This window comes from Schistocerca piceifrons, chromosome 3 (assembly GCF_021461385.2).
Source record: "Schistocerca piceifrons isolate TAMUIC-IGC-003096 chromosome 3, iqSchPice1.1, whole genome shotgun sequence".
NCBI lineage: Eukaryota > Metazoa > Arthropoda > Insecta > Orthoptera > Acrididae > Schistocerca > Schistocerca piceifrons.
Window position 1 is genome coordinate 537,483,528 of NC_060140.1, and position 15,273 is coordinate 537,498,800.

The 15,273-nt window shown below is 42.8% G+C and overlaps 2 protein-coding genes across 2 annotated transcripts in view; one reads left to right on the forward strand and one right to left on the reverse strand.

Moving 5' to 3' along the window:
- Window positions 1-15,273, reverse strand: part of LOC124788809 — a 334,614-nt gene that overhangs the window by 202,031 nt on the left and 117,310 nt on the right. The window lies entirely within an intron of this gene.
- LOC124788335 (cholinesterase-like) overlaps window positions 2,655-15,273 on the forward strand; it is a 53,054-nt gene continuing 40,435 nt past the window's right edge. Inside the window, exons 1-2 of the mRNA XM_047255589.1 lie at window positions 2,655-2,772; window positions 12,755-12,889. Coding sequence (XP_047111545.1) covers window positions 2,710-2,772; window positions 12,755-12,889 — 198 coding nt within the window. The 5' untranslated portion in view covers window positions 2,655-2,709. The remainder of the gene's footprint in view (window positions 2,773-12,754; window positions 12,890-15,273) is intronic.

Consider the following 15,273-nt stretch of genomic DNA (forward strand, 5'->3'; position numbering starts at 1 on the left):
TTATCAGCTTATATCACTGAATGTACCTGCAAAATAATATCATTACACGACGAACGGTTCAGGAGACATGATGTTAAAAATTGAGAAGTGTGAAAAATTAGCTTCTGCCTAAAACAGACCGTAAATTACCCAGACTATACTCGGCCAGAATTTGATAATCAAAGCATTTAGCGACTTCCGACACAATTAAATCATAATTTTAGTCCTTCTCTGAAGATTTTCTTGCTTACATGCTTAATGTGAAATATTTAAAACATGAACTCATCAGTAAAGTAATCAGGAGTTTGAAGCTGTTTTATATAGGAGAGTTAGTTTCTTTAAGAAATAGTGGGTTCACTCGTACCTTTATATTTCCCAGCTGTTGATCGGAAATATTTCTTCAATAAAGCGAATTGCTTTCGCCAATGATGCCGTGCCAGGCACTGTGTATACCGACATGGTATAATAATGCAGCTTTGATCATCTGGATGTGACAATCGTTCGGTTAACCAGTAACTCTTGGAGAAAACTATATTAAGGATACGGAACTTTCCGGCAGGTTAAAACTGCCAGCCGGATCGACACTCGAGCGCGGGAACTTTGCCCTTCACGTGCATGTCTTCACCGACTTTCTTCTTCTTTTTAATCCCATTTTCTTCGTTATTATTGGTTGCATTTGTTCGGAGCAGACGTCCCATGACGCCAGATGAAATTCAACGTTGATCCATTCACTCAGTTTATTTATTACAGGGGACAGCTGCCCCTCTGACCGAACAACCAGAGCTACCGTGCCGGCTGCTGAGCAACTCACACACGACTCGCGAGCTGTCCTCACAGCTGTACTTCCTCCGGTACCTCACATCCTACCCACGAAACTCCACAGAAGCTCTCCTTGCCCGTCTAAAACTCCTGGAAAATAGTTTATTGCGGAGACATGGCTTAGCCACAGACTGCGATGACTTCAGAACAAATTTTCAATCTACAGCGGAGTGTCCTCTAATATGAAACTTCCTGGCAGATTAAAATTGTATTCCGGACCGAGACTCGAACTCAGGATCTTTGCCTTTTGTGGTCAAGTTCCCTTACATGCCGATAGCCAGAAACCGCACTTTGTCACACATTGTAGTTCGAGTGTACCGTTTTCATCAGTACAGTCATGTTCGGTAGGAAATAGGACAAAAGCCCTGCAGCTTCATCTACGAGGATCGTCTGATGATGGCAGTTTTCGTGCAGACGAGGGGAAAAGTTGTCTTCCTAGCATGACGTCTCATGGGAAAGTAGCTGAGGATCACGAATCACTGGGGGATCCCAGCACTTTCTCCGACATCCAGTACAAACCCAATTGCCCAGAAGTCAATTTGATTCGTTTCTAGACTTTCGTAGTTTTCATGACAATAGATGTTTACACAAGGTCCGAGACGTTAATAGCATGTCGATGAAGTCGTTTCCTTCACGATTTTCGGCAGTTTCGTATTTTTTTCACTTCCAAACGCAAGCACCGTTTCATTTCCCTGCTACCTTTGAATCCTGGTATCACTAATTACTGCCATCTTCACACTATCTCAGCTTGATAAAAACTAAACTCTGTCCGAACAGGCCAGGGAGACCCAACGGTACTGACCGGCCGCCGTGTCATCCTCAGCCTACAGACGTCACTGGATGAGGATATGGCGGGGCATGTGGTCAGCACACCGCTCTCCCGACCGTACGTCAGTTTACGAGACTGGGGCCGCTACTTCTCGATCAGGTAGCTCCTCAATTTGCCTCACAAGGGCTGAGTGCACCCCGCTTGCCAACAGCTCTTGGCAGACCGGCTGGTCACCGATCCAAATGCTAGCCCAGCCCAACAGCACTTAACTTCGGTTATCCGATGGGAAGCGCTTATACCACTGCGGCAAGGCCATTGGCTGTCTCAGTTTCATAGTTTTTAATAATGGCGGATTAGCGCGCCATACTGCGTGTTATTGCACACCTCAACTTCTCATTGCGTGTTCAGTGATCTGCGGTGATCCGGCCGCGGTGGTCTAGCGGTTCAGGCGCTCAGTCCGGAACCGCGGGACTGCTACGGTCGCAGGTTCGAATCCTGCCTCGGGCGTGGATGTGTGTGATGTCCTTAGGTTAGTTAGGTTTAAGTAGTTCTAAGTTCTAGGGGACTGATGACCACAGATGTTTAGTCCCATACTGCTCAGAGCCATTTGAACCATTTGAGCCATCTGCGGTGAAACTAAGAGTTAGGTGACACTTTTAAAAATGAAGAGAACGTTCGATCTAGATGGTACAACATGCATTGTGTATTTGTTCACAAGTACATTACATTGGTTTATCTGTTTGCAGATATCAGCAACGTCAAAGAGTAACAGAAGTGTTGCGATTACAAAGTGGATTGTCTCAGGCACTACAAACCACCAGTTTTCGGGGAATCTACCTATAAACAAAAAAGTCTGGTTGCGCCATTGGTGTGCAGCTCTGTCTGACACGAATAAATGAATTCATACATATGTGACATAACAGATGCTGAGGCCATGTCTGTTCCATTGTTGATGACCTTGTAGCTTCTCAGAAAGTTCACATAATCCCGCTCACGCGCAAACACAGACGCCCACACACACTCTCACACGCAGAAACATACAAACACTGACACACGCACGCACACTCACACAGGTAACCATTGAGGATAAATACACCGATGGCAGCGAATGTTGTCAGAACGGCTCTCGAACACAGTGCAGCATGCGATCCTCCCAGTTGGCGTTTGTGCCGAGTTTGCTGTTGTGGCTAGCGGCCGCAGTGAAGGTAAATGTTCAGTCGCTTGTAATATTCCTCCATATTTAGTGAGTTCCTGACCACCCACGTACAGGAAAAATGTAAGTTTATTAGCATTTAGATATCCTAACAGTCCGGTGAAGACCGATGCAGCAAATTGTAAACAACACGTGGATGTGTCTAAAGCTGTCGATAGGAAGACGCAGTCTAACAATGAAAGCATAAATACTGAACTGCTATTAGAAAAAGGACTTACATATGTGGGTAATAGGGTTTCAGGTGGAACACGAACGTGCTGAAGAAAATGTCCTAAACTCCTCCTAGCAATTAATTCTAAATAAATACCCGTCAAGAAATATAGCCAAAAGATTAATTGGGATGTTATGGAGCACGTAAAGGTTAGGGCGTTGAAGCACCAATGTTCTGTAAATGAGTTGGCTCCCACTTCATAACGCAAAAATCTTTAGCGAAAAAAATTAGAATGTGGGAACACATTTTGGTTCCTGGTTGCTTATTTATTTGTCAGTTGCTGCAAAATTTGCTAGGAACAGACGATTTCGAGCTGCTTTTTGTGATTTCATCACTACAGGTTTCCGACTTTCATTGGTGAAACTCTCTGATTAATTTCAGGATGACCCTGAGATCATTTAGAACATTTTACTTTCCTTTTGTTTCAAATTTTCTAGTCTTTATATGCTTTTCGCTCGCAGTTTCCAACACAGATTTATGCAATAGAAACCATCGACAAAATATTCTTTTTCAGTGTACTCAAAGAATTTTTGAGAATTGCAACTCCCATTATATACGAAATCCGTTTATCTGTAGACCGTTATGTGCGAAGGTTTCCGCAGCCAGTGTCACTGAATAAAATCCATTTAGGACTTACACTACTTCTTTATGAATATTGGTTTTAACTCCAGGTGAAATTATGTAATGCGCAAAGTGATTTCATTCAACTATTTGAACAATTCGCTAGAAATAAATGATTAAATTTGCAGAGAGTTGGCGTATACATATAATGTCTCTTTCATGAATAGAAAGGTATCCTCATCTCGCATAGTGAAGAGCTTTCAGCATGTAGAAGGACCGTAAAATTGGGTGCTAGTACGCCTTGTGGACGTCAAAAACGATGTTCCATTTACTGTTGACAGATCGGGCTCCAGATGGACTCCCATCCCGTAATAAACCTTTTCAAGGATTTCAATTCGTCAGGATTTATTGTAGTAACAGAGTGCATATGGAGTACATGAAATGATTACATTTACAGATGGACAGCACAAGTGTTTCTGAGGTAAAAGGTATCGACCCATGCTGAAACATCCATATTAGTACGTGCTTGCAGCTTCCATGGGTGGCAATACAGAAACTGACTGGCATCCAGTCGATCGTACAGATAGCAGAAACTGTCCTGGAACACGTTATCCCACGCTTGCTAGATCTGTTCACATACATTTGTTGGCTGACAAGTTGCACGACTGACTTTCGCTCCATCGTATCCCACACGTGTTTGACTGAAGACAAGTCAGTAGATCGCGCTGGCCAGGGAAGTTGCTGCACATCTTTAAAACCACTTTGAGTGTCACAGGCAGTGTATAAGCAAGCATTTTTCTGTTGTAAGAACACATCACCTTCCCGTTGCAAGAATGACACATTTTGCACGTACCGAGCTCTGGTTAGCGTCCACTCCAGAAATAACAAAGGTAAACAAGAGTTGTAGCTTGTCACACCCCACACCATATGGCCAGTGTGTCTTGGCGGATGCAGTGTATGTGACAGCCATCACGTATACATCTTAAGCCCAAACGACCATCAGCTGCTTGCAGGCCGAGTCGGATTTCATCGCTGAAAACCACGGCCCGCAGTTCCATCTTTGCATAATACCCTGACGACAGCAGTCGAGCCATGCACGTCGATGGTGTGGTGTGACTGGAAGCTGGGCTATGAATGTGCATGCCCGTAGTCCCATTGCTGATAACCGACTCGCAACAGTTACTAGTGACACGTCTGGGCTCACAACTCTTTTATCTTTACTGTGGTAGCTGTGCGATCTCCCACTTTTGCCTGTACAGAACGTCTGTACAGACGGGCTTCTGTGCTTCGTGGACCTCATAAACCTCGTCAAGGAGTGTGAGAATGTTCATGTGACCACTGAAACCAGCATCGTTGCACAATGGCTCAGCATGTCCAACTTGTGTGGCAGTTCTCAAAACGGACTATCCTGCCACACAAACACACACACACACACACACACGCACACACACACACACACACACACACACACAATTTGACCCCTTTAAATTCGATCAGTTGATTGTAGGAAAGCACAAGAGCGTTGGCATTGTCTGTTTCCTTGACGCAAATGCACGGCACTGAGCCTTCTCGCTGTGAGTATTCCCTATTAGTGGGTAGACGCAGATGGCGCTCTGGTAGCTATTCCACTGAGGTATCTGTTAGCAGAGGACGTACTTTGCTGCTTCGGAAGTCATACGACTGTGGAATCAATGTCTGGAAAACAGTGATACGGGTGTGTACTAGAATGAAACCACAGTGTGGTCACATGTCCCTTTTTCTGTACGGCAGTACTTGATCAATAAAATATCTTCGCTCGACCTGGGGTACTGAGGCGAGAGTCGCCTGCTGCTATGTTTATATGAAACCTTCTGCTTTGTGCTGAGCTAGTAGCACACTTGCACTTGCGTCGGATGGTATTACCCGAAAACACAAACGCCTCAAAGTTTTTGTGGTAAAGTGAAGAACAACTTGTAACTTATGACTTTATTTAGGGATTCCACGATCTGCGGAAATCAACGTACCGAGATGGCCTGTGTACTGTGAACAAACAACGCTATATTACAAGTTACTATATTTCGTTCAGCGAGGACATAGTTGCAGTTAATCTGGTTGAAAACAGACTTAGGACATCTTAAAAATTTGCAGTAATATTTAAGGCTTATTCATTTTATTTTGTGCATGACTCATAGAGCTGCTATTAATATCCCTATTTTAATTGTCACTTGTATCTGGAAAGGACGATGATGACTGAACCAGAGAAGTAGCATTTCATTAGGAGGTTTGGCGAAAGTCGTTCTTTACTGTAAACACCATTTGCGAATGGAACGTAAGACGGTTGCATAGTAGTGTAGGGCGTTATTATGGTACACTGGTAACTCTTTACGACACATCATCTATTGTTCTCCTCGATTACGAGCAGGTTCACCGTCACGATTGTATGGCCTGTCAGAGGTCCACGAAGAAGAAATTCCACTGCGCGTCATAGTTAGTAATATGGGAGCAGTAATACACGGCACGGCAAAATACGTGACTGATCTCCTGATTCCTTCTGTGGGGACATGCGAACAACACATCCAAATTTTCACTCATTTTGTATAATATCTACAATAACTTTGACGTAATTATAATGATCTGCTGACGAGTTGCAATGTAGTCTCCATTTCATCTTCACCAGGGTACAACGGAAGGATTCCGTGAAACTGATTAGCAGGAAATTCGACTTTAACCTGACGAGACTCTCTGAATTTTTGCGTACTTCAGCGTACTTTCTGTTCGATGGAAACTGTTGTGAGCAGAAGAGCGGCGTCGCCATGGGACGTCCTCTGTCACCGATTTGGCGAATTTGTTCGAGGATTCCGATGAGAAGGCCCTGAACAAGCCCAATAAAAACTGACTTCGTTCTGTCGTTACGTCGACAATACGTTCTATGTTTGGCCATGTGGACGGGACAGCTCAAGTGAATTTCTTAGTCACCTGGATTCGCTACACCCTCCCTCCCCCATACACTGAGATGCAATATGCACTTATGGAGATGGCGATAGTGTCACATACACAAGGTGTAACAGGGCAGAGCATTGTCGGGGCTGTCATTTGTATTCAGGCAACTCACATCAAAAAATTTCCAATGTGATTATGGCCCCACGACGTGAAAAAACAATCTTTGAACGTGGGATGGCAGATGGAGCTGGACGCATGGAACATTCCACTTTAGGAAATCGTTAGGAAATTCAATACCAATACCCATTTTAAGGCACTACTTCTCACCACTGAAACACACAGTGGCTACCGACCTTCACTTAACGACCGAGAGCAGCGGCGTATGCGTAGAGTTGTCAGTGCAAAGACAAGCAACACTGAGTGAAATAACCGTAGAAATTAATGTGAGACATAGGACGAACGTATTCGTTAAGACAGTGCGGTGAAATTTGGCGTTATTGGGCTACGGCAGCAGATGACCAGTGCGAGTGCCTTTGCCAACAGCAACACATCGCCTGTCCTGTGCTGGTGCCCATATCGGTTGGACCCTAGATGACTGGAAAACCGCGGTCTGGTGAGATGTGTCCGATTTCAGTTGTGCAAGAGCTGATGGCAAGGTTCAAGTATCGCGGAGACCCCAAGAAACCATGAACCCAAGTTGTGAACAAGACATTGTGGAAGGTGGTGATGGCTCCATAAGCGATTACTTTGGAGAACATTCTGGACAGTTCGAGTGAATGTTTTGACCACGCAGATCGCCCGACGTGGTTCACAGCGAAAGTATATAGAACGTTATCGAGAAGTCAGGTCCTTCACAAAAACCAGTGCCGCTTTCGATATTATTGACAGCTATAGAGGCAGTATGATTTAATATTTCTGCAGGGGACTTCCAACGACTTGTTGAGTCCATGCCACTTCGAGTTTCTGCACTACGCCGGGCAAAAGGAGGTCCGACACTATAATAAGAGGTATGCCATGAAATTTCTACAGTTTATAGTGGAGGCGGAACAGGATGGCGATCTCCCATTTCTTGATGTGCTAGTCCATCGACAACCAGAGCGCAATGTGGGATAGAGTGTGTATAGAAAATCAGTAGATATTGATCTGTATCTGCATACCTCCAGTAGTCACCACAGCTCCAAGCCTGTAGAAGTTTCACACACACTTGTTCAGGGGCTACCATCCATCTGCAACCAAGGCAGCCTTCCATCTAAGCTGCAACACCTCGAGACGACATTCCGGAGAAGCGGGTACTGCTTCACGTCGATCAGACGTGCACTTAGACAGGCTGTATCCCGAAACCAGCAGGAACGAAAAGAAGAGCAAAAATCACTAGCGTGCATCCCGTTAGTCCGCAATACTTCCAGAAAAATAGGCATTATCATGTTAAATGTTTATCTCCTCTGTCCCCTGTAATGTCGACAGTAATAGGCCCAGTGAAGCGGAATCTAGGCCTTCGCAAACCAAACCCCACCGTCAGCCCCTTGGCAATGCGACAAGGCATACATTGGGGATATTGTACGCACAGTAGAAGGGAAGTTCAAAGAACATAAACGACTGACCGCCAGTTAGCAGTGGCCGACCATGGTTTAAAAACTGGCCGTACTATGTTATACAACAATGCCAAAATACTTTAGCAGTCTTCCTCCTTCGGGGAACGCGTGATTAAAGAGGTCACTGAAATCAGATTTCAAGATAGTCTAATTAATAAATATAGCGGCCTACAATTGAGTCAGGTGCGAAAGCTTATACTGAGACCCGAGAAAGAGTAACATCCCCCCATAGTGAAGTGCGCACCCAACAGCGATAGCGCGGAGAACAGAGAGCAGATCCTGGGGCCGGGAGCCGATATCCCGACCACCGAGGCGATCGCTCGGATATCAGTAGGAGCGGAGTGGTAAAGCACGCTGACAAGAGTGAACGAGAAGTCATCAGGGACAATCTGAGTATTGCAACAAGTCTGTTTTCCGAAATATCGTAAAGCAATTACCAGGTGACCGGGGTCGGACGCCCGAGAATTCTATAAGTTAGAATTACGCGGGGTAAACATCAGATCGTATTTGGAGAATAGATGTTGACGAAAAAAAGTTCTTATCTTGTAACCATGAACGGAATGGCTTGCACAGTTTAACACTGAATAAATTATGAGACTATGAGAATAACTTTTGACTTCATCGTCTTTTGGTTGTAATTAATAGTCACATAATGTCTTCACACTAACATGAATTTTTAAGAATATAGACAAAATAAGGAAATGTTATCAAACTAGCTGTCTGTAAAAATAGCAGAAATAAGTACAATGAAAATCGACACATTTCACTGAAAATTTCAGCAGGCGTGCTCACAGTGACTGAATGAATAAAGTGCAATTCTTGAAAACTTTCCAATTACTGCTCTGTATCATGTCGGCCTTAAGCTAACCGATCACCGTTTCAGAGTGCCATGATGTGGAGCACTCAGGTTTGGATCCCGGAACTGTCAGGGAATTTGTCTTGATGGGAGGCTGGACTGGTGTGCATGTAGCCTCGTGAGACGTAGAGGAACTGCTTGAATGAGCAGTCGCAGCTGGATGGTTTGGAACGCTGAAAACGGGAGAGGGAGCCATGTGCTGACCCAGTGCCCAGTAGCGGCTGGTGGACTGTAGATTAAGAGGGGCGGCACGTCTGTCCAGGCAATCGCGTGCAAGATTTTTGCACTCCGACATATTCACTGAACGGGGAAAATGTAGCATTTTGTGTAACAAGCAGTGACGAAATTAAAACCTTCATCTAACAATTTTTAACTCCGAGACCAAAAAGGAAAATTTAGCACCAGTACATAGTTTATAGTATCTTCTACATATTGAACAGCAATTCATAGAATAAAATTGAAACGACGATATAACCTTAATTAACAGGTTTTTAAATAAAGTCCCTTCTCCTCTCTTTCGCCTCAGCAAAGGGACCAATTAAAAGCTCATTAAAATTATACACATTAAACAGTGCGTTTTCTGTACAGTACACAGCTGACGCATACAGTCTCTCTTCTTTCGTGTGTTTCTAGTAGACCTCCTTATCGTTTTCAGTGTGATACAACACCTCTTCGCATTCCACTGTTTTCACTGGTATTAACCAAAGAATTTGTAAAAGTTTTACCGATTTTGATAAAACAGTTTCGAAGTTATTCACGTACATGCAATTCAGAAGTGCTAAAACTTCGTTTGCATTTTAGAAATCATTTCCATTGTATATGGCTGTCAATTCCTGTCGCAGTTCACTTTCATTTAAGTCAAATAACTATAGTCTGAAATTCTTTGTCAGGGGTAATAGCTTGAGTTTCTTGAGTTTTGGAAACAAACTAGGCTAGAACGCTCGTCAGTGTTAGCCATAACATGGTCACAAGCTTCCTTTACAACAATTTCACGGGAGTCTACGAATCGGAAATATTTAGGCCAGGCGATCTATTCAGTTTTATGCCAGTTATCTCAACCATGATCGACATCAAGGTAATTTCTCGTCATCTGTATCGCTGACCTCAAATCTGAGACGTTCTTAAGAGCTTTCACGCTACATAAATATGTACGTTGCAGATGACAAAACAAAATCTCGCATCGTGGCACGACCTTATTCAACAATTCAATCAAAAATACAAACTCTTGTTCGTTGTTGAGAAGTTTCCAATGTTAACTGCTTCCCTGGCTATTGAATTATAAATGCTATCTACAGTCTCATTGCTACTAAGGCACTCAACTATTTCCTCCTTATACCTAAAAACAGTTTTCACACAGCGCGCATAAGATTATTTCTTATGTCAGCATTTCTTGGAATACGTTTCTTCACAATATTATCCAGTAAGGCAATTAGTTTCACTGACTTCGAGAACAAAGTAGAGAATAAATGGAATTACTTTGAAAATATTGTGACCTCTTTGTGCTGTGTTGCACAGTGCTCTACAATTGTTGAATTGTTGTGTATAACGGTGTACAAAATTTTCTCTTTCCATAGATTTCACTCTTACCTGCACCGCATTCTGCCTACCGTTCTTAACTGGAGCGCCACTATAACTCAGTTTTTCTGGAAAGTCGTCAATTTTTAGTTTCTTTAGTTCGTTGAACAATTCAGTACTTATTTCCTCAGCTTTATGATCTTTGCGTGCTACAGAAGTTATGAACCTTTCATATAGCTCTCCCTTTAATTCATATCGAACAATAAGTACGAGTTGAGACAATGTTACACTATCTGTCCTTTCAGTAACTTCATCTGCGACGTAATCTGTTTGTGATATTTGTTTAGAAATCAACAAATGGAAAACAGCATATGTAGAAAGCAACAGTTCATTCTCAATTGTTTTGGAAAGCCTCAAAAATACACGATTATTGGCTTTTTAAATATATTCCTACAAAGTCGAATCCAGTTCTGCCATCACATTACCCAAATCCTGAAAAATAGCAGGATTCTCTGAATTATCTGTTTCGTCATGTCCCCGAAGTACAAACTTCCCACAGAACTTTAGACAGTGTATCTTTGCTAAGGACGTAACTATTGTTTGAAGCATCTTCATTAAACCGATTTATTATTTATGGCTCGAAAATAAACAGCTGATTAATATATGACGTCATTGATCAAAGCCGACGAGTTGACCACGTCGGCTTTGAAACATGACGCCACAAGTTACCACAGATGATGCACTGCAATGACATAGACGTATAATGAGAAAGAAAGTATTGTAATACAGAGAACACAGATCGTAGAACTATACCAACTTATATATATTTCGAACTTAATTTTATACACATAACTCTTTTCGCTGTAGAAAATTCTAGTATCCTATTCTTCAGTTGCTCTATGTAGGTCAGCTAAAAGGTAGGATACCAGTGCTATAAAAAAAAGAAAAACAAGAAACGAAAAAAAACCAACATACGTAACATTGGCATGAAACACGTCAGTTGAACATGTAGGTTGTATCCTGTATTTCAGTGGGCCTAGTCCAACGGAATACTAATTTACACACGTTGGTTTTTTCGCCTTCGCTATTGCTCAACTGAAGAAAGGGATACTACTACTAGCGAAGGCGAAAAAAAGCGATAAATCTAAAACTTGTATTTCGCACGTCAGGCATAGGACACAAGCAAAAAAGAAGAATAGGATAGTAGTACTAGCGAAGGTGAAGAATGACAACAAACGTAAAATTTTTATCCTGTACTTCAGTTGACCTATACAGATCAGTTGAAGGATATGATACTAATGCTACGAAAAAAGTTCATATGCAATACTGCAACATTTGCATGGGAAACCTCAGTAAACATGTATGGTTCGTATCCTTTACATAAGCTGACCTATGAAGGTCAACTGAAGTATATCGTACAAATTTTACGTATGTCTGTTTCTCTTTTCGTCTTCGTAAATACTAGTATCAAGCGTAAAATAGAATACTTGTACTAGTGAATCCAAAAAAATGTCAAACGCAAAATTTCAAAGCCGAAAGGTTGTATCACTTCCTTCAGTATTCCCAACTTTTTAATCCTTACTCTGTAAGCTGTATCCTTTGACATCTTATACTGACTTTTCCAAACATAGAAAACTCGACGCTACTGTTTATGTGTAGTACTCTCCATTTAGGTTTTTTTTTTTTTTTAATTTTGACAGCTAAGTGATAAGTGTCAGTTACCACATCTGTGGTCCAGGGACGTTCTGCAGCGTTCGATAACAGACACGTGTAACAGGAGAAAACATTTCTTATTTTCAAGCCACCAGTCTGCATGTTTATATAAAATGGGAGTAAATTTTCTAGTTCATCTACTTTTGTTTTTGCACGTTTTTTTGGCAACGAAACGTTTGAATGAGGCGCAGCTCCATTCGAGTGTACCTCGCCCACTTCGGACGGATGCCACCCTAAGCACCCCTAACACAACGCACTGCCCATTGTAAACGTAGACCACGGGTTAACTGCAAAAAGCGGGTTCAAGTGATGTAGGCAGCAGTGGTCATGTAATCGTGAAGAGACTTGCACATAATAGATTAGAATGGTTAGCTATGGCAAGCACGTTTTCCCACTGAAGACATAACAAAAACACAGAAGGGTACATATTAGTATCTGTCTTAGGTAAGGAATAAAGCTTCAGATTTACTGCACTCAGAAGCCGTAGATTTACGTCATTAAAACTTTAAACGATATCAGTTCATCTGCAGTATTCTGTCGGTGAAGCGGACGAATAACTGCTTTGCACGCAGGGTGACAGGTGGTGCTCACCTTAAATGTTGTGCAGGCAGAGGACGTGCTGGTGACTGTGGAGCAGGGCACCCTCCAGGGGAAGACGGCCACCGGCGTCTACAACACGTCCTACACGGCCTTTCTGGGTATCCCGTACGCTGTGCCACCGCTCGGAGAGCTGCGATTCAAGGTGAGTTACACAGTGGGAAAGTGTGCTGATGTTAGAGCCGTTCATATGCCGTACGATCTGACTGAGGACTTCTTCAATTGGTATTCTATATCTGTGAATCAGCTCTTTCCATGTGACCAGATTCTTTGCTGAAGGAAAGCCTTTGAACTGTAAAACTTGTAAATATTGTGACATTAAAATGCGTGTAGTGACAAACATGTCACAGAAAAAAAGTCTAGATAAGCAGTAAAGACAGCTTCCAGATGCGTGTAGAAGAGTGTACAGTGCTTTAGATAACGCCAATGTTTCTCCGCCAGTGCAAGACGGAGCACAGCCTCTGTGGCACAGCGCCACCTGCAAAATAGGCAACACATGTATACATCACGAGTAAATTTAACGATGTAAAAGAATTCAACTGAAGAAGATGGTATGACCATCAAATCGTTTAGTGACGTCCAAATAAGAATAAAATTGAATGATCCATTCTTTTCACAAAACGTGTAGTAAGACCGATCTCGACAACTAAAGAGGCACATCTCTGGTATTAGTCAGCTATGAAATTTTTTATTGAGCCCTGCTAACTATAGTCATAACCAAATGACTCCCAGCTAGGAGAATATCAGCTAATGGATCCTTGTACGGAGAAAAGGCAAAGCCTGAAGACCATCCTCACTTACCAAATCACGAACGACATTCCTGCCTAGCAACCCAAGTGTCGATAGACACAAGAAGCGGGCCTAGATGAAAGGACCACCAGAATAGTCTATGCCGCTCTGAGGAACATGATCTCAAAAGTGAAACATAGAAGTGAGCTCTCTGAGAGTTTTACCTTTCAAACAGGAGTTAGACAATGCAATGGGCCTGATGCATGCTCTTCAGCTGCACCCTGGAGAAGGTTTACAGCGAATGGACTTGCAAGCTACCATCGAGAGCTGAAATGAAGATTGGATACACCAAAGGTAATCTCAATGTTCCCCGCCTAGCCCTTGCAAATGATCTTCTAATCTTAGACGACAATGTATAGGACGCTACTCACAAACTACAGAACCTCTACAACACAGTTGCGAAGGCCGGTTTGAGGATTAATACACAAAAAAGTGAGTTCATTGCTAACAAAAGGGAACACCATCTGCATTTCGATTAGAAGACACATCCATTCATGTAGCCTGCAGTCATTTATTTAGGAAATTGGATCTTAGTTGATAGGAGCGAAAACTTAACAATAGGTACCAGTTGTGGCTAGTTGGAGAGAGTCTACCAATCCTGTAGCGAAACGTACAACTCCGTTTCCAAGAACCTTTAACTCAAGTATTGCAACTCAGCAGTGCAAAGTAGATCCCTCCGTATTCTGCGCCTCTGAGGGCCTCTCGATCAACGGGAATGGTCAACCCAGGAAACTAGAGGTAAAGGTACGGAAAATTCTAAGGACAATCCTACGACCAATAAGAGAAGACGATCGCTCCTGCATTATCAGATACAACAGTCAGCTGTAGAGTCTCCAAGAGGACATATCACACGAACCAGGAAAAGGCGACTGGCCTTCTATGCATGTCAGGATCTTTAGTATCGCAGGGAAATCAAACCTGGGGCTACTTGAAATCCCACCAGAAACCATACAGGATCGCTCCCAGTTCCGGCAAATTGCTTTACACTCTACAAGGGATATTCCCAGTGTCCCTTACCAGCAAAAAGAGCACAGAACCAGCCGGCCGAAGTGGACCGATGATAGGAAGCTTGCTCACAGCCAGAAAATGAAAGCTTTCAGTGATAAGAAGAAACAAAAGGTCCGTGTAAAGAGTCAAAACGAGCGCCGTGGTCCTAAGCAGGCCCAGAGGAAAAGAAGAAGAAGAGGAAGAATAAAGAATGGAAGTCGCATTGTACCAATAATTGATTGTGTGTGTACGATCTTCCAGAGGATAGGAGGAACTTTAAAGCGAAGTGAAGCAAAGAATAGCAAAACATATACGTCAGCGATCAGTGTCACATGAGGAGTACTGCTGATTTCCCGTGAGAGATTATTTTATAATTCACTTTTTCGTCACAATACGGTACGTGCGTAGTACTCCTCTGACATTTTAACAGTTCGTACTGTTGCATACTAGAATCAATAATTTAGTATAATAATAATACGATGTTCAACATCGTCCTGGACAAAGTAATGAACGAATGGGAAGCTGAAGTCAGGAGACAAAACACCTGGAGACCAGTCACATTAGGAAGGAAAAGACTGGAAATCCCTTACCTAGCATTCGCAGACGACCTAGCGCTACTGACCTATGACCCAACATCAGCAAAAACACAGATCGAAATCCTGAAAGAATGCGCCGAGAAAGTCGGCCTACAAATCTCTTTTGAAAAAACGCAAGTCCTAACAAGAGAAGGCGACGACATCACAACCAAGTACG